Source organism: Mustela erminea, chromosome 10, assembly GCF_009829155.1.
Source record: "Mustela erminea isolate mMusErm1 chromosome 10, mMusErm1.Pri, whole genome shotgun sequence".
Taxonomy (NCBI): Eukaryota; Metazoa; Chordata; class Mammalia; order Carnivora; family Mustelidae; genus Mustela; species Mustela erminea.
In genome coordinates, this window is record NC_045623.1 from 11,187,012 (window position 1) to 11,211,360 (window position 24,349).

Consider the following 24,349-nt stretch of genomic DNA (forward strand, 5'->3'; position numbering starts at 1 on the left):
TGGGTGACTCCAGCAACTCTAACCTCTCATAAGACAACTTGCCATGCTCTGCATCCTTCAGCAGGGGAAGGTATGAAGGAGGCACCCCAAAGACGGCCCCTGAATTTTAAAAACACACATGGTTTTTGTACACCGGGCATTTACACTCAGCATACTACAGGGAGGGACATTTCTAAAGGTCCTTTATGTTGGCTTAATTTAAAAAGCTGTTAATTATAGATGTCATGCTTCAGTGACACCCTTCGCTCTCACTGCTTACAAATTCAAAACAAGCTTTCTCTCAGCCTCAGAAGGACTTCTCAGGCTGGGCTCAGTGCTTATTGAGTGCCTGATGCTGTGCCAGCCTTTCCAGGGATCATAGGAAGCATTTATTGAATGTTTTCAGTGTGTCAGGGACAGTGCTAAGCACGCAGCATTCATTATTATACTCAATCCTGACGGCGATCCTCATGTATATAATATTCTTATCACCATTTTTACTCATGAGGAAACAGAGGCGCACACGTAGATTGACTTGCCCAAAGTCACATAGCCAGTGTGTGGCAGAAGTGGGACTCTGACTCAGCCTCTGTGGTCCTAAGCACTGTGGCACATTATACTCTTAAGCGGTGGTTCTCAGAGGGTGGTTCCTGGACTAGCAGCATCAGCATCTCCTGGGAACTTGTCGGAAATGTACATTCACTGCTCCATCTAGGCCAGCAGAAGCAGGAACTCGGGGAGGGACCCAGTAGTCTATGTTTGCAAGCCTTCTAGATAATTCTGATGCTTTCTTAAGCTTGAGAACCAATGTTAAACAATTATTAAATAAATAGTATAAAGATAATTTATAATATGTAAATATAAATCAGTATATATAATTTATAAATATAAAATGCTATTCTCTAAGCTGCCAATGTTGCTAAGGAAACAAGTCCAATGTATATAGAACAAAAAGTTAAGTATATAATCAAGTGACAAATGTCACACTTCTGGCCATACATAGTAAAGAAGATAAGCAGGAACAAAGCAATGTTTGAGCATTTGCCATGTGTTAGCCACTGGGGTTAGACATGACTTTTTATATATAGGATCTAATTAAGAAGAAAGGTGGGTGCCTGGGTGGCTCAGTCAGTTAAGTACCTGACTCTCTTGATTTTTGGACTCAGGTCATGATCTCAGAGTGGTGAGATGGAGCCCCACATTTGGGCTCAGCGCTCAGGGAGGCATCTGCCTGAGATCTCTCTCCCTCTCTCTCTGGCACTCCCCCTTGCTCGCTCTCTCTCTCTCTCTTTCTCTCTCTGAAATAAATCTTAAAAAAAAAAAAAATAAAAGTTCAGAGAAAGGATTGCAGCAACAGTGAGGAGTCAGGGCAGTTGTCCTGAAAAATAAGGTGTTTAAGTTGGACCTGGACCTCAGAGGACTGGTAGAATGAAGTGGGCAAGGCAAGGTGGGTGACATGCCACCTACCAGCAGAGGAACAGCACAAGGCTGAGTGTGACTACCATCTGACAAAAGGGTCAGGCTTGAGGGCAGAGATCCCAAGCAGGGTGTGTTTGAGTAAGTTATTCTTCTAGGTATGTGTTTGCTTATCTTTACAATTAGGGTAATAGGGTTTTCAGGAGGTTTAAAACAAAATGGTGTGAAGTGCCTGACCTCATCTTCTTATGAACCTAGTACATAGTAAGTGCTCAAAAAACATTATTTATTTGTGCCTGTTATTATGTTATTAGTGCCTGCACGTAGGAGCATCCAGTAAAACTTAACTCTCTTTCCCGAGTCCCTTAATTTGGGCTAATAGTTTCTATGTTCGCCAAATGACTTGGAGCTTGTCTTTGTTGTAGGGTGACTACACATTATCCTCTCAATTTGTACTTGTGAATTTTCTCCACTCGAACTTGGAATGCTTTGAGAGCAGGCTTTTTTTTTTTTTTTTTCTTTTTTTCTTTCTTCCTCTTATGTTCACAGTTATATCTCCAGGGCCTAGAACAGAGCCCAGCACACAGGAGGCATTCAGTAAGTATCTGTAGAATGAGTGAATGAATCTGCAGCTTAGAGCACTTGGTACCAACGGCCTTCCCAACTTGCACTGATAATCAATGATCTGAAAGATTGATCTACCTCTTCCTACACATTACCTGTTGATCTGTCCTTTGTTTACACAGACTGAACCCAGGAGGGGTTATAGGGCCTTCCTCTCTCCCAACTCCATGGGAGGGTGGGGCCGATGGTGTCTGAACAGCGCAGTTATGGAGGCTTTCCCGAGTCTTAGACATGCACCATCATAGGGAAAGGGCCAACTGAAACCGGTACATCATCATTCAGGGGAAAGTGATTATTGGGGATAAATTATCTACATATCTGCCTTCACTGTAACTGAGGGAACCTGATTCCAGGAAAAGCCCCACCCTAGTTTCTGAAGTTGTTTTTCCTGGTTGGAGGGGTTTGTGGGAAGTTTGTGGAAGGGCAGAGGGTGGGGGCTGGTTTTCCTCAAAGACTCAGCTTTAGCTGTGACTTCACGTGTCTTATTCACGCACCCCTTGGCATGCTTGGGTGCCTGCCCTTCTGAGCTATAAGGTCCCCCTCTTTGACTGCACTCTCTTTTCCTATCAGGAATTCACCAGAAGGCAGGCAAGGAGGTGGGGGGCGGGTGTGTTCTGTGATCTGCAGTTTGTCCCCTTGGGTGACCGCAGTCTTTCCTATCAGGAATTCACCAGAAGGCAGGCAAGGAGGTGGGGGGCGGGTGTGTTCTGTGATCTGCAATTTGACAAATCGATTTGCAGGCTCCTCTGGCAGCTTGGTTTAAGTAAGTTTCCCTAGACTATGCTCCTGATTTTATAAACATTCAGCTAGATCCTGCCAGAGCCGGCACAGCTCTGCCAGCCCAGGGCCGCCAACTGTATTCACCACTACATTTTTAAAAACAAAAGTAGAGCCTGGTCATGAACCCCACTAAACTCATTTCTGTTATCATGATTGATGTCTAACATGGAACCCCTCCCACCAGCTGTCATGTCTAAATTCGGACACTATAATCAGATAGCACGGCATAGGCCCATGCCTCTCACTGGAATCACCTTTATTTTTTTTTTCCTCCGTTGCATAGCAATATAAATAAAACACTACAGTCCACCAAGCCGCATATGTTGGTTTCAAGAAAAACTTGGGCGCTGTTTATTCCTTGCTTTATTGTTGTACGCTCAGCGTTTTCCTATCATTGTGCAGTACTGAGCAGCTCGTGTTAGCGACCGACAGGAAGCAGGACTGTTCACATGCCATATATGGCTTGTCTGAACTTGCTTGCCTTTCCTTCTCACCAGCATTCGTGCAGCTCTGGGGGTTTGGTCAGTGACGCCTAACGGGTGCTGTTAGGAATGATCGTGTCCCACCAGCCCGGGAGTGAAAGGTGTTTGATGCTACTGGGTCCCAGGTTGCCTCCTCCTCTTCCTCAAACTTGTTTCAAACAGTAATTTCAGAGCTAACACCCCTGTCAGGAATACTGGTTTAAACAAAAACGTTCCTGAAGAAAGTATTCTTTGGGGTCCACCCAAAAGCTAGACCACCCCAGAAGGCAGATAGGAATTTCCTTGGTCTTCTTGTAGGATAGTCTTCGTTTCTGATTTCTCTCAAGGTGGGAAGACAGCAGGAGAGGCCATCCTCCCCTGACGTGGACGAAAAAGGCCTGGTGTGACTGGAAGGGGCAAAGTGTCTGTGATAGGGACCAGTGTGCAAAGGCTTGCAGGAGAGTGTCAGCAGTCCACAGACCTCCAACAGGTCCAGGCAGGATGGCCATTCAAAGCCAGGGACTCAAAGCCAGGAAGGTGGATGCTGGCCTCACACTGCCTGGGTTGACTCTTGCCTGTATTATTTACTAACTAGGGGACCTTGGGCACACTGTTTAGCCTATTTGAGCCTCGGTTTTCTCATCTCGAAAATGGACATAATTAAGTACCAACATCAACCTGTGATTTTTTAGTGCAGATAAAATCGGTTAATACCTGTCAAGTAGTAAGTAGTATGGTCCGCGTGCATAGTTAATACTCAGTAATGTAAGATAGTAGTAGTAGTTATATTAAGCACTGGAAACACAAGTAGAAACCAGAATCCAAGAGGTTCATAAAAGTAAAAAGAAACAGCAAATAAGCATCCAAGGTCCAACCAACCAAGAAAAAGATCAAGAGCTCCATAGATTCTCAAAAGCATGGAATGCAAAGGAGAGATTTCCTTCTCTGCACGCACTTAGGAAAGCAATCATATACTGATGACCTAGTGTGTGCCCAGCACCCTGCCAAGTGTCTGGGCATTCAAAAATGATGAAGACTCAGTCCTTGACTTTGAGACACTCGGGTGTCTATTTACTCCTCCATTTTGCCTTTGAGTAGTTTATTTCCTCTCTAGTGTCTTTGTTTCCTGAGGCAGTGGCTATCTCTTGCCAAAGAGGAGGGATCCTCCTCCTTTCAGCCCTCAGCACCTAACAGAGGTTCCAGCTCACAGGACTGTGGGCATCGATGCCCACACAGGCACTGCTCTTTGTGCCCTGCCCTGACCCTCTGCTACCAAAGGGAAGCCTTGGAAGGCACAGGAAAACCTTGGGGATTGGTACCGTCTAATTTTAGTATGTACACAAATCATCTGAGGATCTTGTCCAAATATATATTCTGTTCTACTGGTCTTTTTTTTTTTTTAAAAGACTTATTTGTTTATTTATTTCAGAGAGAGAAAGAGAGAGAGACATGCACATGTGTGCATGAGCATGCAAGCGGGGAGGGGCAGACGGAAAGGCAGACAGAGAATCCAAGCACACTCTGCTAAGTACAGGCACTGAGCTCAATCCGAGGACCCTGGCATCATGACCTGAGCTGAAATTAAGACCCTGAGGTCATGACCTGAGCTGAAATCAAGAGCCCAACACTTAACTGACTGAGCCACCCAGACACCCCAGTAGGTCGGGATTTCTAACAAGCCTCCAGGTGATGCTAATGCTGCTGGTCTAAGGAATACACTCTGAAAACCAGTGGTAAAGACCTACTGGTGGCTCACATTTCTGAATGGGGCAGAGAGGACCCTACGTCTTGGCTTCCTTATGGCACTTCTCTTTCTTTCTTTCTTTTAAATCAACACATAATCTATTATTTGCTTCAGGGATACAAGTCTGTGAAATATCAGTCCTACACAAGTCACAGCATTCACCATAGCACATACCTCCCCTATGTCCATCACCCAGCCACTCTATCCCTCCCCCATGCCCCAGCAGCCCTCAGTTTTTTTCCTGAGATTAAGAGTCTCTTATGGTTTGTCTCCTTCCCTGGTCCCATCTTGCTTCATTTTTTCCCTCCATTCTCCCCACAATCCCCCACCCTGCCTCTTAAATTCCTCATATCAGAGAGATCATATGATAATTGTCTTTCTCTGATTGATATATTTCGCTTAACATAATACACTCTAGTTCCTTCCGCATCATTGCAAATGGCAAGATTTTGGGTGAGGGGGTTGATGGGTGCATATTATTCCTATATATATATATATAGGAATAATAAAATAATAATAAAATAAAATTAGATGGTACCAATCCCCTATATATATATATATATATATATATATATATATACCACCTTTTCTTTATCCATATCATCTGTTGATGGACATCCAGGTTCTTTCCATAGTTTGGCTATTGTGGACATTGTTATAAACATTCAGGTGCAGGTATCCCTTTGGATCACTATATTTGTATCTTAAGGGTAAATACCCAGTAGTGAGACTGCTGGGTCATAGGGTAGCTCTATTTTCAACTTTTTGAGGAACCTCCATGCTGTTTTCCAGAGTGGCTGCATGAGCTTGCATTCCCTCCAATAGTGTAGGAGGGTTCCCATTTCTCAGCATCCTTGCCAACATCTGTCATTTCCTGACTGGTTAACTTTAGCCATTATGATTGATGTGTGGTGGTACCTCACTGTGATTTTGATTTGTATCTCCCTGATGTCGAGTGATGTTGAACACTTTTTCATGTGTCTGGTGGCCATTTGGAGGTCTTCTTTGCAGAAAGTCTGTTCATGTCTTCTGCCCATTCCTTGATTGGATTATTTGTTCCCCGGATGTTGAGTTTGATAAGTTCTTTATAGATTTTGGATACTAGCTCTTTATCTGATATGTCATTTGCAAATACCTTCTCCCATTCTGTCAGGTGTCTTTTGGTTTTGTGGACTGTTCCCTTTGCTGTGCAAAAGCTTTTGATCTTGATGAAATCCCAATACTTCCATTTTACCCTTGCTTCCCCTGCCCTTGGCCATGTTTCTAGGAAGAAGTTGCTGTGCCTGAGGTCGAAGAGGCTGCTGCCTGTGTTCTCCTCAAGGATTCTGATGGATTCCTGCCTCACATTGAGCTGTTTCATCCATTTTGAGTATATTTTTGTGTGTGGTATAAGGAAGTGGTCCAGGTTCATTCTTCTGCATGTGGCTGTCCAATTTTCCCAACACCTTTTTTTTTTTAGATTTTATTTATTTATTTGACAGAGAGAGAGAGAGAGAGATCACAAGTAGGCAGAGAGGCAGGCAGAGAGAGAGGAGGAAGCAGGCTCCCCGCTGAGCAGAGAGCCCGACACAGGGCTCTATCCCAGGACCCTGGGACCATGACCCGAGCCGAAGGCAGAGGCTTTAACCTGCTGAGCCACCCAGGTGCCCCTCCAACACCATTTGTTGAAGAGACTGTCTTTTTTCCACTGGACAGTCTTTCCTGCTTTGTTGAAAATTAGTTGACCATAGAGTTGAGGGTCTATTTCTGGGCTCTCTACTCTGTTCCATTGATCTATTTGTCTGTTTTTATGTCAGTACCATACTGTCTTGATGATGACAGCTTTGTAATAGAGCTTGAAGTCTGGAATTGAAATGCTGCCAACTTTGGCTTTCTTTTTCAACATTCCTCTGGCTATTTGAGGTCTTTTCTGGAGCCATATAAACTTTAGGATTGTTTGTTCCATTTCTTTGAAAAAATTGATGGTATTTTGATAGGGATTGCATTAAATGTGTAGATTGCTTTAGGTAGCACAGACATTTTCACAGTATTTGTTCTCCCAGTCCATGAGCATGGAATGTTTTTCCATTTCTTTGTGTCTTCCTCAATTTCTTTCATGACTACTTTGCAGTTTTCTGAGTACAGATTCTTTACCTCTTTGGTTAGATTTATTCCTGCCTATCTTACAGTTTTGGGTGCAACTGTAAATGGGATTGACTCCTTAATTTCTCTTTCCTCTGTCTTGTGTTGGTGTATAGAAATGCAACTGGTTTCTGTGCATTGATTTTATATCCTGACACTTTACTGAATTCCTCTATGAGTTCTAGCTTTTTTGGAGTGGAGTCTTTTGGGTTTTCTACATAAAGAATCATGTCATCTGCAAAGAACGAGAGTTGGACTTCTTCTTTGCCAATTTGGATGCCTTTTATTTCTTGTTGTTGTTTGATTGCTGAGGCTAGGAGTTCTAGGACTATGTGAGTAGCAGTAGTGATAGTGGACAGCCCTGCTATGTTCCTGACCTTAGGGTAAAGCTCTCAGTTTTCCCCCATTGAGAATGATATTCAGTGTGGGTTTTTCATACATGGCTTCTATGACATCGAGGTATGTACCCTCTATCCCTACACTGTAAAGAGTTTTGATCAAGAAAGGATGCTGTAGGGGAGCCTGGGTGGCTCAGTGGGTTAAAGCCTCTGCCTTTGGCTCGGGTCATGATCCCAAGGTCCTCTGCTCAGCAGGGAGCCTGCTTCCTTCTTTTCTCTGCCTGCCTCTCTGCCTACTTGTGATCTCTGTCTGTCAAATAAATAAATAAAATCTTTAAAAAAAATTTTTAAAAAGAAAGGATGCTGTACTTTGTGAAATGCTTTTTCAGCATCTATTGAGAGTATCATATGGTTCTTGTTCTCTCTTTTACTAACATATTGTATCACATTGATTGATCTGCCGATGTTGAACCAACCTTGCAGCCCAGGAATAAATACAACTTGGTTGTGGTGAATAATCCTCTTAATGTACTGTTGGATCCTATTGGTTAGTATTTTGGTGAGAAGTTTTGCATCCATGTTCATTAAGGATATTGGTCTGTAATTCTCCTTTTTGATGGGGCCTTTGGTTTTGGGATCAAGGTGATGCTGGCCTCATAAAATGCGTTTGGAAGTTTTCCTTCCATTTCCATTTTTTGGAACAGTTTCAGGAGAATAGGTATTAATGCTTCTTTAAACATTTGGTAGAATTCCCCTGGAAAGCCGTCTGGCCCTGGGCTCTTGTTTGTTGGGATACTTTTGATGACGGCTTCAATCTCCTTACTGGTATAGGTCTGTTCAGGTTTTCTATTTTCCTGGTTCAGTTTTGGTAGTTTATATGTCTCTAGGAATGCATCCATTTCTTCCAGATTGTCCAATTTGCTGGGGTATTGTTTCTCATAATATGCTCTTATAATTGTTTGTATTTCTTTGGTGTTGGTTGTGATCTCTCCTCTTTCGTTCATGATTTTTTTAAAAAGATTTTATTTATTTATTTATTTGATAGACAGAGGTCACAAGTAGGCAGAGAGGGACGCAGAGAGATGGGGGAAGCAGGCTCCCGCTGAGCAGAGAGCCTGATACAGGGCTCAATCCCAGGACCCTGGGATCATGACCTGAGCCGAAGGCAGAGGCTTTAACCCACTGAGCCACCCAGGCACCCCTCATCATGATTTTACTAATTTGGGTCCTTTATCTTTTCTTTTTGATAAGTCTGGTCAGGGGTTTATCAATCCCATTAATTGCTTCAAAGAACTAGTTCCTAGTTTTGTTGATCTGTTTTGTTCTCTGGTTTCTATTTCATTGATTTCTGCTCTGATCTTTATTATTTCTCTTCTCCTGCTGGGTTTAGGCTTTCTTTGCTGTTCTTTCTCCAGCTCCTTTAGGTATAGGATTAGGTTGTATATTTGAGACCTTTCTTGTTTCTTGAGAAAAGCTTGTATAGCTATTTACTGTCCTCTCAGGACCACCTTTGCTGTGTCCCAAAGATTTTGAGCAGTTGTCTTTTCATTTTCATTTGTTTCCATGAATTTTTTCAATTCTTTAATTTCCTGATTGACCCATTCATTCTTTAGTACTCTTTAGTCTCCATGTATTTGAGTTCTTTCCAACTTTCCTCTAGTTTCAAAGCACTTTGGTCTGAAAATATGCAGGGAATGATCCCAATCTTTTGATACCAGTTGAGACCTGATTTGTGACCCATGATGTGACCTATTCTGGAGAATGTTCCACATGCACTAGAGAAGAATGTGATTCTGTTGCTTTGGGATGGAATGTTCTGAATATATCTGTGATGTTCATCTGGTCCAATGTTTCATTTAAAGACTTTATTTCCTTCTTGATCTTTTACTTTGATGATCTGTCCATTTCAGTGAGGAGGGTGTTAAAGTCCCATACTATTATTGTATTATTGTCAATGTGTGTCTTTGATTTTGTTATTAATTGGTTTACATAATTTGACTGCTCCCATGTTAGGGGCATAGATATTTAAAATGGTTAGATCTTCTTGTTGGACAGACCCTTAAAGTATTATATGGTGTCCTTCCTCATCTCTTATTATAGTCTTTGGCTTAAAATCTAATTTATCTGATATAAGGATTGCCACCCTAGCTTACTTTTGATGTCCATTAGCATGGTAAATTGTTTTCCACCCCCTGACTTTAAATGTGGAGGTGTCTTTTGATCTAAAATGAGTCTTTTGCAGACAGCAGATTGATAGGTTTTGGTTTTTTATCCATTTTGATACCTTGTGTCTTTTGGTTGGGGCATTTTTCCCATTTACATTCAGGGTAACTATTGAAAGATACGACTTTAGTGCTATTGTATTGCCTGTGACTGTTACTGTATATTGTCTCTGTTCCTTTCTGGTCTGTTACTTTTAGGCTCTCTTTTTGCGTAGAGGACCAGTTTCAGTATTTCCTATAGGGCTAGTTTGGTGTTTGCAAATTCTTTTAGTTTTTGTTTGTCCTGGAAGGTTTTTATCTCTCCTTCTATTTTCAATGACAGCCTAGCTGGATATAGTATTTTTGGCTGCATATTTTTCTTGTTTAGTGCTCTGAATATCTCATGCCAGTCCTTTCTGGCCTGCCAGGTCACTGTGGATAGGTCTGCTGTCCTATGGCACTTCTCTTAATTCCAGTTACAATTTAACCATTATTGTTTCAAGACTTTTTTTTCCATATAAAGACTTGATGGTTTCTAGAATTACCAGGTAGCCATGTTTTCATTGTCCATTGCATTTCACTGTGTAATTTTAGAACATCCATGCAATGTGTTTGGACCTCCAACTGTGTGGCAAAAGAGAATATAACCTCTGTCTCCTACCTTAATATTGACAATTAATATCACAACAGGGCTGTTCTCCTGAAGTAAGTGATACTGTACTGACTACTGAGGCAATCATGGTTGCTAAGGAATCAGGAGGAGGAATGGAGGAAGAAGCAAGTAAAATGAGAATATCGGGGGCACCTGGGTGGCTCAGTTTGTTAAGCAACTGCCTTCGACTCTGGTCGTGATCCTGGAGTCCCAGGATAAAGTCCCACATTGGACTTCCAGTTCTTCGGGGAGTCTGCTTCTCCCTCTGACCTTATCTGGTCTCATGTTCTCTCTCTCTCTTTCTCTCTCTCTCTCTCTTAAATAAGTAAATGAAAAAAGAATTTTTTTTTAAATGAGACTATCAGATTGGTTGGGATCACATCTTACAGATGAGTAAGGATTACCCTGGCCCACCTTTTAATCTTTTTTGGGTTTAATTGGGAAGAAAAATAATAATGCTAATTAACATTCATATGATGTTTTAGTTTACAAAATGCTTCCACATGCATATCCCATTTGATCATGGATTACAACAATCTCATGAACTAATGTAATTATCCCCATTTTAGAAGCATTGATGCTGAAAGTCAGGCCCGCCTGGTATATGAGAGAAGCAGGAGAGTTAGGTTGAAACCAGTACTGATCAGTTTAAGGCAGAGGAAAAGCAAGATGGGAATTGAGAAGGGATATGTATCAAGAGATTTTTTTAACTCAATTTTGGTAGCAAAATCTTGAGTAAGAGCAGTGTGATGTAAATGCAAGCTCTGTGCTGCTGCTTTCCTGAGCACATTTTGTACCCTGGCTCCTTTAATCCTCACATTGACCCCCTGAAATGGCAGCTCTTGTCATCCCCCAGTGTACACGGGAGGAAGCTGAGGTACAGAGAGTTTCAGAGATTTGCCAGGGACTCAGAGACAGCCAGCAGCAGGACTGGGGTTCTGTGTGTGGCCCCAGAGTCTATGCTGTCCACCACTCCAATCTGCAGAGGAACGAGAGACCAGGTTGGAGCTATGACGAACACGTGAATTCCAATATGGTGGCTAGGCTACCAACCACATGTGGCTATTCAAATTTAAATTCATTAATACTAAAAGAGATTTCATATTTGGCTCCTAAGTCACAGTAGCCACATGTCACATGCTTGGGAACCATAAGTGGCAAGTGGCTGTAATATTGGACAGCACAGATGGAGGACATCACTGAAGAAAGTTCTGTTGGATAGCTCTAGCCTAGATATAGTTATTCTTTCTCGCTAAATCATTTTTCCATTTCTTTCTTATTGGGTCTTATAAAACTAAAACTAAAGAGAGAGCAGGAGCATGGCTTCTAGAATGGGGCATTGACATACTGAGTATGGATCATTTAGAAAACTCAAGGGATTCTAGCTGTCCTGCAAAGAGCATAGAGCTAACATAAAAATGAGTAGAGAAAGGCAGCCAAGGGCTTTCTTATTGGTACTATGGGAGTGGTGTTTCCTACCTTGGGTCAGATTCAGTTTTCGGTCTGAATGTAATGTTAGCAAGTCTACCACTAGAGTGAAACTAAGTGCTGGGCACTCCCCATTCTCAATGTGAAAACTCGAACTCATTTAACCTTTTAGGAAGGCACTATTATTACCTCCACTTTGCAAAGGAAGAAGCTGGGGGTTTGGGCAATCAAGTGTCTTGCCCAAGATCACAGACAGAACCCGATTCAAATCTAGGACACCTAGAAACAACCACCACCACCCCCATCTGCTGCAGCCTCTTGACATCATGACACCACAGTGTTATTATCCTGCCTCAAGGCACCGCTACACAGTCTGAATACTCAGAAGAGCTAAAAGTTTCTAGAAGAGCAATCAGCAGTGTCCCAAAGTGTATGCTGTGTTGTCCTCCCCATCATAATGGTGATTGAGAAAGAGTCAGCTTATAAACCAGGGCAAGGGAATTGGGCAGGGGTGGAAGAGACCCCAGCAGGGCAGGACCTGGTGCCTTGCAAGCTGCTGGCACTTGACCAGGAAGCCCACTTGCTCGCCGTGTGCATGCTCAAATAGACCCGGTCCCCTGGCAAATGACCCAGTGCTGCTGGCCTTCAGGACACAAATGGCTTCTGGCAAGACTGCTGTGAAGTGAAAGCTCTCTGGAACACCAAGCTGCACGTCCATGATTTCTCCGGGATTTCATCCAAGCTAACTTTTTAACAAACCAAAGCTCTTAGGCTTGTTCCAGGCTAACTTGAGTTCTACCTGAAATGTTTTTTTCCTGCCGTTGACTCCCGGTAACATCTTAAACCGGGTGTAGATCATTTTCATCGATTGACATGGAAGAATCCTATTTATCTCAAGAGTGGTTCTCAAACTACTTTGAACAATATTAGACAGTAAAACAAAGTTGTTAAACACCCAGTCTTTGCTCATAGGAAGCTCAATATAGATGAGACCTCACGGTAGGCATTGTAGACCTTGGAGCTGAGTGTTTACTCAGAGGGCAACCCTGAGATAAGTGCCACCTGGTGTTGCCAGGAGAAAGTAGGGGGATGTCATCAAGGCCATTACCATCCTGGAAATCATCTGCTAAGTGAAGCAAGGCAGACCTTGGATTTTACTCACTTCGGTGACTGAGTGGATTGGATCTTAGTTCTGTGCGTATTTGATCTTCACTTCACCAGGCCATCTGCTCACTGCAGTCAGAAGCCAGCAGTCTGATACTTGTGTGGGTGTCCAAGACAACTATCCCATCATCCTCTTTCTCCTAATTCTTGCTGATATTTCCTTTCTCCTCCTTTGCCCCGTATTTCTTTAGAGAAAAAGCCTTGCGTAGAACCACTGAATAAACTCAACACACTTCCCACCACCTGTCTTGGATCTGCTCTGTCACGACAGCAAGCTTTCCCCCAGCCCAGGTTAGTTTCCTTCCCCTGATCCTGGAATGCCACCAACCCTTCCACACTGCCTCCCAGCTGTCTCCCTGTTGATCCACACAAGTCAACTCCCGAATGATCTAAGCAAACAGAAAAAGGTATGTTCGGCCCAAATACATAGCCCCGCAATCCTTCCAGAGATGAATAGCTCACTCCTGATCCAGTCACGGCTGTGATCATGGAATGCTACTGTCGGGGCAGAGAATTCAACACTGATAGGTTTTAAAATATATCCTTACCTGAAAGAAGTCTTTCGGGAATTTCTTAGCATGAGCTGGTTCTCATGGATTCATTATAAGAAAAACAATAGGGAAAATCAGAAACCCTGGTCTCTAACTGGCGCATTTCCAAGCTAACCGCTGCCTCATCACATGCTGTCACACTGCTTTCCGGCCCCACCTCACCTGCTCCTGAGGTCAAGGGGAAGGCAGGAGGCTTCCTCGGGGATGGTTATATATGGATGCCCTAGGACATTAGGGTCTTGTGTTTCTTCTGATGGGTTCCTTGATTCTGAGAAAGTACCATCTGACTCCTTGCCTTGCTCTCACTGAATAAGAGGATGAAAATCTTGGGAGCTGGCTTTCCTCTTGGAGAAAATTAGTGTCATCTTCCAGAGCAAATGTACATCTGAATTTTGCTGCTAAAAGGATGGAACTCCATTACCCTTACGGTATCGTGATGTGGTTTGCAATCAGATCAAGATCGCAAATGCTCATTACCTGATTGCGTCTGGGATGGGAATTGCCACCAAGAGCAAGTATTAGCTTAAAAGCTTTTAATGAAAACTCTAGGGTTACAGTGTCATTTCCAGCTCTGTGGGACTCCATTGCAAAGAAGAGAATTGCAGATGAGGTGGGTTGTGTAGACACCTGGTGTTCTCTCTGGGGAAGCAAGAATACCAAATTCACCTTGTTCATTCTTGCGTTTAAGGGCATTGTGTGCGTGCTGCTCTAATTGCTTTAGGCTTTCATAAGCCGCTGCCTCTAAAGGGCACGTGCGGCTCTACCCTTGGCATCCGTGCATGAAGCACAGTGCACATCCCCACGGGCTTAAGAAAACACAGAGCTGATACTACATGGGCTAGTTTTGTTCTGTTTTTCTGTGGGAAAGTATTTTGCTGAGTCAATTCAACAGTGTATTCACACCGTGCCTTCCGAGGTGTCTGTTCAGTGTTTCCCAGGTGCAGATGTTTTTTGAAAATAGTACTTGGCAAAGGATTCCCTTGGCGGCGGGGTTGGGGGGGGCAGTCACTCCTTTCAGCCTGTCTTAGTCAAGTCAGGTTGCCATTAAAAAGCAAAACAAAACAAAAAACCAGAGTGCCTTACACAACAGGATTGGATTTCTCACAGTCCTGGAGGCTGGAAAGTCAAGATCAAGGTATCAGCCGATCAAGGAAGGTATTGGTAAAAGCTTTCTTCCTGGCGTTCAGAGGGCTGCCTTCTCACTGTGTCCTCACAAGGCAGACAGAGAGACAGAGAGAGAGAGGGAGGGTTCTGGGATCTCTTACAAGAAAATCCCATCATGGGGCTGTACCCTCAGGACCTTGTCTAAACCTAATCACCTCTTTCTAAAGGCCCCACCTCCAAATACCATCACACTGGGGGCAGAGTTTCAGGAGATGAATGGGGTGAGGGGGGGGTGGATGACACACATTTTGTCCATAGCACAGCTTAAACGGTACCTGGGTGAAGGCCTTCCACTCTTTCCTTGAACAGATGTCCGTTGGGAGCCTGCTCTGCACACAGGGGGCTAAGAGCAGTGTACACCCTGTCCCTGTCCCCATGCAGCTCAGGCCTTCATTTTTTTTAATTCCAGAAATATTTAAATAGAAATGGCTATATGAAATATGAAGGCAGGTACATACCCAGGCCAGGGTAGTGACTTTGGGCTGGTTGAGTTAGAGGGACAGGTAGGGGAAGAGAGCTTTCCCAGCTAAAGAAATAGGAGGAGCAGAAACCCCCAAGTGGGAGAAGGAACTGAAACACACAGGCTAGAGAATCAGAGGACAACAGTCTTTATCTAGGTGAAAAAACACACGTCATGTGAGAACTTCCCCGGGTGAAGCTTTCTGGTGGGCTTAATCATCAGATAAGAGAGCGGCATGACTAGGGGTTATGATCAGGGTTGGCTGGCCTTCTCTGGGTGGGGGTGGGGGCTGGGGGGAGCTACGCAGCCTGGGGGACCCAGGACTGGCAAGTGATCCTGGCATCCTTTCTCGTCTCAGCCCTGACCGATTTCCATCATAGCACCTTCCACAGAACCACGTTCATGGTTCATGAAATCTTTTTTTTTTTTTAAGTGAAAAAAAGAAATGTGTCCTCAAGATAGAACATTTCAGCAGCAATCCCAGGAAAGTAGAAGTAAATACAGTAAAATGAAACTGAAATCCTTGAACCAGTTCTGCTTCGTGCTAAATGACCTGTTTCTGACAGATAGCCATTACTTAAAGGAAACTTCTGGCCCATCCACTTTGCTTTAGATGCTTTCCAAGCAGGTCCGTAGTCCTCTCTTCTGCCACTTCAGTTTTAGAACACTAAACTGTCTTCTCTAAAAACATACGCTCATAATTTGCAACCTTGTGTCCTGCAGACGCTCTAGAATATGGTTAGAAGCTGAAATCACTTGCTCCTGAAGATGCATAATATAATTGTATCTGGTGACACCCCCTGCCCCCACTTAATGACATGGATTGATATATCACTGTTCCTTTCACTGCTGCCTTTTTCTTTTCTCTATTTTATTTCTTCTTAAATAATGGGCACACTTTTGCCCTCAGAATCCTGTTTCATCACATTCTCTGAGTTCCTAACACACTGTTGAGACTCAGAAAAGAAATGAGGCTATCCATCATCTTCTCATGGGCTGGTTCTGTGATTGAATTCTCACCTGCAAGGTTAGTGTCCCTCCTGGACCATCCAGTGAGAATCAGATTCTCCATGAGCCCCTGAAAGCTTCCTGAGAAGGAGGTGAATCTTCCTTTCCTATGACTCCTTGGCTCCTCGCTCACAATAGATGCTCGGTAAATGTTTACTAAGTGATAAGCATCAAAAAAAACCCTCATGGTGTTGTACAAAAAAGTCCATTCCTGGAAAAACAACATTTCTGGTGATGATTATTCCAGAGGCATGGGGATTGATGCTAGTCCTGGAAGCAGGGCAGCCCTCAGTAGAGTGGATCCTTCCGGTACTCAGTGCTCACCGCATCCACTTCCCGTTGTCCCTGCTTTGTCCCACTTTCGCCTTCCGCCATCAGAACTTTATCTCTGGCTCCTCGCTGTCTGGCATCCAAGAGCACCTTTGCTCCTGATTGTTCCTGTCAGGATGTATAACTCCCTCCTCCCCTCCCTCAAGGCCCTCCATGGGCTTTCCAAGATGGTAGCAGGCTAAGAAGAAGCTGTGGGCCATGCATGGTCTGCCCCAACTTGCCTTTTCCAATCCCAGATTCCTCTCTCTGCCCAACACAGGCTGCAGGTAAGGAAGCGAAGCCTTACCCATGCTGGACCCTCCGCCTGGTGTTTTCTCCTCCCTCCAGCCCTCTCCTGCTCAACAACTTCAAATTCATGCTTGAAGGTGTACGTCAAAGCAGAATGTCTTCTGCTGAATACCACTTGTCGCGCTTTGCTCTGCTTTCCTGGGCAGTGTGATGTTCTTCCCCTGAGCACCGAGCTTCCTGCCTTCTATTGCGTGTACCCATTTGCAGGATCAGCTCCTGTGTGGGACTGTGAGTCCTGTCTTTCGTCATTGATTCCATGAAGCCTAGCACACCCCCAAACCGGTTGCAGTTGATTCCTTGAAAGACAGGGAGGAAGGGGAAGGAGATGAGAGCAGGCGGCAAGAGAAGGAAAGGGCAGCCTCTCATTCCTTGCTTGTTCTAATGTTGCCTGAGGGGCCATGTCGTGGCTGAGACTAAGAAGAGAAGAAAGAACAGGAACAGAGGGGGTTGGGTCTAGAAGGGGTTAACATTTTTCTTGGGCCTGAAGGCTTCCCCCGGGTCATTTTGTGAGAGGTCTCTTCTGGGCTTGGGACCCACAGAGCAATGGGACTTCGTATGGCTAACCTTGCTCACTTTGCTCCTGACTGGTCTGGAACCAGGGTGGATTTTTCCAATTCAATTCCATTTCTAGGGTGAGGCCGACCCACCAAAGCCCAGTGACCAGAGTATTACAGGAGCCGTACAGGAGTGGGGAGTTTGGAAGGACCAAAGGGCTACATGGTCTCTGTTGATGTCACTTTCCAAAGCAGCGATGGTTGTTGTCACAAGCAACCTCAGGCCTGACGGGTCCTCCCCCACGATTCCTGACACAGCCCGTGGCTGTGTGCTGGGAGGATTCCCTCCACACAGTGATGACATTCAGTTAAGCCGCAGTTTCCTTGACCAGGGAGGAAACCCGTGTGGTTTGGGGTTGGGGGTGTGGACGAGCCAGCGCAGATTTTTTTCCCTCGTTGCCCCGTGGCTTGAAATTGCAACCTCTGTTTTAATTTTCCATTATGCATCAAATACATCTGTGCCAGAAGTGGACAAATGTATTCCGTCTGGGAGGATGATCCCAGACAGCAATAAATTAGAGTCTGTGTACAGACATGCCAAAAATGTGGCCGCGTGGTAGGGTGTCCCTGGGACCAGTCACCTCCTCCACAGTCTGCTTGGTGGCTGCAGGCCTTGGCCTGATGCCTCTGTCAATAGGTTCTGCTTTGTATTTGGAAACTGTCTTTCCATCAAGTCACCACAGAGGCAAGATGGGGAGGGTTGCCTGTGTGGCTTTGCTGGGCACATCTGTCCCAGGCAGTCTCGAGGAGCGTCTAGGACAGTGACTTCCTAAGGGCATCACTCTCTTCCCTGCACCAGAACAGCAATGACCTCAAAGCTGATTTTCTCCCAAAACTAGAGCACGGCCCAAGAAAATCCCCCCCACTTGTTCTGGATTGAGCAGATAAACTACCATATAATGCATGGAGAAAACAACATTTTTAAATGTACGAGAGTAATTCCATGCTTCATGTGGACAGTTTAAAAGAATGAAAAGAAAAAAGCCACCTATAATCCTACCTTCAAAGATAAATACTGTGAATGGTTTAGCATGACTTCTGTCAATATTTTTCCATGCCATGCTACCCGTTTAAAAATGCAAAAGTCTTTGAAAGCTGGTTGAGTCCAGCTCCTTTAGCTGTCCCTCACATTATCCAATTAGTGCTTTCCTCTGAGTACTGGAAAATTTTACTTATTCCGCATGAGAGAGTTCAGCTGGTAGAGCTCTAGCCCCTCAGACTCGTCAGTGAAGTAACACTGCTTTTCTGAAGAAGCTGGCCTGGGGGGGAGCAAAGGGAACGGCTAAGGCCTTCTCTAAGTCCAGCCAGAGAGCCCCGAAGGGCAGCACTAGCCTGGCTTGCAGCCCTGCCAATAGAGGGCCCCTGTGCACCCAGGGCTCTGGTCTGCCCCTGACTTTGATACCATTTTTCCTTATTAAACCTCTACTCGTCTGACTGCATCCTGTCTTGTTGCCAGCATCTGTGTCCACTCTTCCCTGCTGGGACAGAGACAGCGACAGCCTCTAATCTGTTCATCTGGTGACAGGCCAGGGGACCCCACATGAACTAGATGGCTTGGCAGAACAAGGATGTCGTCTTTACATCTGCTTCCTTCCCTGTGTAACCTGAGTCCAGAAGGTGCCCCGCGAATGTTGTTGATGGACTGGCCTGATGAAGCCCAGGATGGGAGCTTGTGGCGGGAGCCTGCAGGCCGGCAGTCGTCCCAGTTCTACAATAGTAGAAAAGACCCCGCGTTGACACAGAGCCTCACAGAAGCCCTCAGAGGAAGCAGGCAATGACTCCACGGGCCGCCAGCCTGCCCAGCCGGGCCTGCGCCAGCCACACGGCCTCACCGTGAGCTGCACAGCACACAGACCACGCTTTTTCAGAAAATTATTTTTCCTTTCTCACTTTCCATGGAAACTCAAAATAGCAACCAAAAGGAAAAAAAAAAAAAAAAAAACCAAAACAAAACAAAACAAAAACCGGCTGAGCTTCCTCTCTGCCAGCAAAACCATCCCCAGGCAGTGGAGTGAGCATGGAGGCCCCGGGAGCAAGGGTTCTAGATGTCTCCGAACAGCTTTCTAACTGGCACTGCACACTCATAAGGTGTGGGTGGGTTCTGAAGGCTATGTGTTTCCCCCCAATTTAAAAGAATGGGTTTCCCCCAGGTCTGAGAGTTCATCTTGCTGTGGGCGACCCAGAGGCTGAAACACAGTCCCCTCTCTCCATGATATTGCTGAGGAGGTCCAGGGTGCCCAGCAAAGGACAACATGTCAGGGGGCACATGCCTTCCGGGAACCATTAATGGAATATTCTTCTTGAGATGCCTCCCCAGGCTGTGCTCTCTATGCCCAGCAACCACAGGGCAACCCAGAAGAATGGGGACAACTCAGCTTGGAATCAGGAAACCCCAGTTCTGATATCCATCCCTTCAGGGACCTGGGGGGCTCTGAGCACATCATTTCTCCTCCCCCCAGGAAATGTGAAGGGTGGACAAGCTGATGTCTAAAGGGACAGCCTCTTCAGCCTCAACGCTCTGTGCCCCCAGCCCACTCCTGGGCTGTGTGCACCCGTCCCCTTCCCTTGCTGAAAACCAGTATTGTTTCCCTTTCAGCTGGCAGGGTCGGCTGTCATTGGTTTCGGACTATGGTTTCGGTTCGGAGGTACCATGAAGGACTTCTCATCGGAGGACAAATCCCCAGAGTATTTCTACATGGGTGAGTGACTTCAGCTTCTCTGAGTGTTAGCTGGAGCTGCCCCAGGGGCTTAGAGCAGAACCCACCCCTGGACTTCTGGGGGAGGGGAAGTGAAGAGGCAAAACTGAGCCCTGTAGCCTCTACCTGGCTGGGGGCTGGAGGGTCTGTGTGGTCATGGTGGGCGAGGGCACTGCACGCCTAGTCTGCCGCTCCCCACATGGTTCATCGAAATCAAGAAAGACCGGTGTCAGAGGACAGACCCGCCGTGCTCTTTCAGCTGCCACCCATTTCCAAAGAATTAGAAGACTCCCTTTTGCCCACTGAGCGAAATCAGCTATGCATCAATCCATCTGGGCTGATGGGGTCCCTGCCAAGTGAGGGGTTTATTTGTGATCTTGTATTTTAAGTTGTCGATGAGGGAGACAATTCCAAGTGCAGAGACATCTCGAGGTTCGGAGGTACTCAGTCGCTCCCTAACTAGGCACTGCAGAGGGCAGGGCTCCCCTGGGAACGAGCTGCCTGCAGCACCAGCTGTGAGGAAGGGATGAGTGGTAAGAGGGGGTGGCCTGCAATTCTGAGACAACGTGGTAAGTAGGGCCTGAGCGTTCTCCTGCATGTAGTCCCTCTGATCTACTTCTCGTCCTCTTCTGTGGGCTGTCCTCACTCTCCAGCCCGAGACTGTTGTCACTACAGGTCACAGTCCGATGTGTCTGGCCATCCCACAGTCTGCACCAGCTACAGGGTACATAGAGTACAGGGAAAGAAGGATCCTGGGCAGGTTATCTGCTCCCGGTGCCTAGAAGAGCAGTATCTGCTTCCCAGGAGGGACAGAGCACCCAGGCTCACTCCAGGCCTCATAAAGGGCAAGTCCCAGCTGTGCTGTCTCCCCTTCCCAGCACCCTCCCACAGCCGAGCCTCCTGAGGAGGGCAGCCATAGTGGCAAAGACACTTCTAGAAGGAAGTAACCACAAACCTACTGTAAGGACAGTCCACAGTTCCCCAAAGCGTAGATGTAGTCTTCTGTAAAACACATAGTTAGTTCATGTAAGTTTCCTAAGAAGAAATGCTGCCAATTCAACCATGACATACCATAAAATATGCATCCCAATTTTAGGGAGTGTAAAATGTGAATATGTCAAATATATATTGTAAATCAGTGAAACACAGTGGAAGAAATGCGGTGATGGGGACTCTCCAGAGTTCAGAGTTCCACAAAGTTATCGAGGACCCAGGTTTTTTCCCATCTTTCCACTGGCCATCCTCAAGATGACCTCAATGACGTCCCGTCAGGTTTAAAAGATAGCTGTGGTGGCTCCAAGTGTCATATCCTCATGCTGCCGAGTCCAAAAGAGAGAGGAAAGAAAGCCAGTTTCACCTCACACAGCCCTCTTCAGGAATGAATCCAACCTTTGTCAGAAGACCCCCGGGAGCCCTCTTCTTGCAGCCTGCTGGCCACAGCCGCCTGTGTGCTCATGCCTGACCTAGTCACGGCTGCCAGGAGAGCTGCTTTGACTGGCTCCTGTGACTAAAGGAGAGTCACTCTGGGCTTGGGAAGGGGCCCAGGTGCCCCCGAGGGCCCCTGACACTTGGACCAAGTCAGAGTTCTGTCCCAAGGAAGCAGCAGAGGAGTCTGTCATTATACTTAACACTGAAATGCTCTTTTCCACCCATGTGGTTTCCAGGTAGTACACACTTCTCCATCCAAAACTAACACACACATTCAACACATTTCTCCTTGAGGAACTCTGGGCCCTGCAAACTTCCTCAGAAGCGTTCTCCATCCCACAGTGAGCCCCAGTGCCCCAGGTCAGAGCTCAGCCTGTCCTTGTTCCCCGCCACCTTGAGGGGGACATGCAGGGACAGTTGGGGAAGGGCACCAGAAGGAACACCTCTCCCCTCGTGTTGATCATGGTCCCGGGGCGGCTTTTTTTATAGCTGTTCCCTGTGATTTCTAACTCTGTTCGGCATTGTCGCACCTCAGTGCCCACAGGATTACCGACAGCAAAGATCTGATCCCGTCATAATGGGATTCTTGCCTCTCCAGGCATATGCAATGATAAACAGCAGACAATAATGACAACCATATGTTAAGTGCTCATGAGTGGTACAAACAGAATCACTGAATTAAGAAGTGAGAAGGGACGCCTGGCTGGCTCCGTCGGTAGAGCGTACAACTCTTGATCTCAGGGTGGTAAGCTTAAGCCCACACTGGGTGCAGAGCCCACTTTAAAAAAAAAAAAAAAGATCCTGTGGGAACAGTGGTGATATGCACCCGTGAATTTAGCAGTCATATTTTTAAAAAGCATCAAAGATTTAGGAAGAAGCTTCTAGCAACCACCTGGCTGGCTCAGTCAGTACAACATACTATTCTTGATCTCAGGTCATGAGTTTGAGCTCTATGTTGGGTCTAGAGCTTACATTAAAAAAAAAAAAAAAAAGTGAGAGAGAACACTGGGGTTCAGCAAGACAACCGTCAGGGTGGATGGGTGCTTGAATGGGACCTCAGAAGACAGTGGGCTTTCAGACAGACTGAGCTAGGGAGAGCCTTGTTCATGACTCTGAGTTAGCGCTGGCCAGTAGAAGGCAGGCAGTGGCCCGTCATTTCCTTAGGCTGAGGAAGAGACAGCTCATCGTTCAGGATACTCTTTTAGGGACTTCCTCCTGACCTAGCTCCTCCAACCACTTACAGCTAATCCTCAGGGTGAACATTATTTTCTCTCCCTACTCTGAATTCACTAGTTACTTATGTCCCAATGCAATGTCAGTCCCCATAAAATGGTGGGAATCTTTTGCTCCTGCAGTTCAGGCATGGAGGGGTTCAGGGTATCAGCCTTCAGTCTGTCTTCTCCTCACGTGCTGCAGGCTCTACACTGGAACCCAATTTATCTCCAGTTCCCCAGGTAGGACTCTCAAGACTTGCCCTCAGAAGCGGCAGTTGTGCCCTCAGGTGGATGGGGAGGGAAGCTTCCATCCTTCATAGAACCAAAACGAAAGACAGCATCCCCGCCCCCACCCTTCCCTTAGAGCCAGACATTCTGCTTCAAGTGGTTTGGCAAAAACTAACCACCTAAAACCGAGTCACCTAGCCTCTCACGACCCCCAAGAGTGAGGTTGAAAGATAGAAATCCCTATAATGTAATTCCTCAGCCTGAACAGGGAATTTGGGGCAGCAGTAAAGAAACACCATTTCTAAAAAACTATGAAGAGCTGGGTTCCCTGAAGAACAGGTAAGAAAGGCTGTCTCCCTTTCAATGAGGGTAAACACCTGACTATCTAAAAATCTCTTCATGGTGTTTTTAATCTGGGGAATTCATCAAGTATTTGGGTTTATGCAGACATCGTTATGCATTGAAACAGGGGCCCTTCTAGTCTTTCCCTCTTTTTTTATAGGCTCCTCCGTTTAGGAAAACATATAATCTATTCATGGCTCCATCAGCCAGCATCTATAGTCCTGGGCTCTGGAATCACACAAAAGAGGATGAGAACGCTGTTCTGGCTCCCATGTATCTTTGCAATCTATTTGAAAAGACTCACAGAGTTAACAATTTAAATTCTAATGGAAACGAGCATGTAACTAAATGCCAGCTAAGTGGTATTTGCTGTGGGTGCATCAGGGGTTATTCTAAACCAGTGAGGCAAGAATCTGATTTCGGTTTTAAAGACCAGCTGTCATCAATGAGTAGAAGACAAACAAGGACAGCGGAGGATGTGGGGCAAAGACTGAGCCAGGCGTGTCCACGGGACAGTGACCAGCAAGCCCAGCCTGGGCAGAGGACTCTGGCTGGAGTGGAACAGATTGGGGCAAGGTGGGAGGTAGGATTAGAAGAGCAAGGGAGGGAGAGGACAAACACACAGGCCCTGAAGGTCAACGCTTATTCGTTTGGTAAAGCAACAGAGGGATAGTTCAGGGTTTGTGGGGAGGGATGATCCGGGGCTGCATTTTTAAAGAGATTATTCTGGCAGCAGTGGAATGAGAGGGGAGACAGGAAAGAACATGCTAGGTGACTCAGACAGAAGGGCATCACCGTGGTGCTTGTCAACAGTAGGGACTGTGAAGAAAGACAAGAAACGTTATTAAACAGTATTATTAAACAGTATTAAAGTCAGGGACAGAAGGAATCAAAACGATCAAAGATATCGGCAAGAGATGAGTCAAGTCTAGCAGGAATCATTCATGAGCCTCAGTGGGAACCTGATTTGCGGAAGGAAGGGCTTCCGCTCAGAGGGGGTATGGTGTGTAGACCGGAGGTGCAACGTGGGGAGCATCCTCTGTCTGCCTTGTCCCACACGGTGCTGACCAGCAGTTTCACACGTGTCGATTTGGGTCCAAGGTAAGAAAACCTTTTTCATGCTTTTGTAAGCCCAAGAAGCTAGGCAGACTCCCACAGGTAGGAGTGAACTTTCCCCT

The 24,349-nt window shown here is 45.7% G+C and overlaps 1 protein-coding gene across 4 annotated transcripts in view; it reads left to right on the forward strand.

Annotated features, from left to right (window-relative positions):
- TSPAN2 (tetraspanin 2) overlaps window positions 1-24,349 on the forward strand; it is a 61,759-nt gene that overhangs the window by 1,311 nt on the left and 36,099 nt on the right. For all 4 annotated transcript variants that reach the window (XM_032301822.1, XM_032301824.1, XM_032301823.1 and 1 more), the window contains exon 2: window positions 19,860-19,962. In XM_032301822.1, coding sequence (XP_032157713.1) covers window positions 19,860-19,962 — 103 coding nt within the window. The remainder of the gene's footprint in view (window positions 1-19,859; window positions 19,963-24,349) is intronic.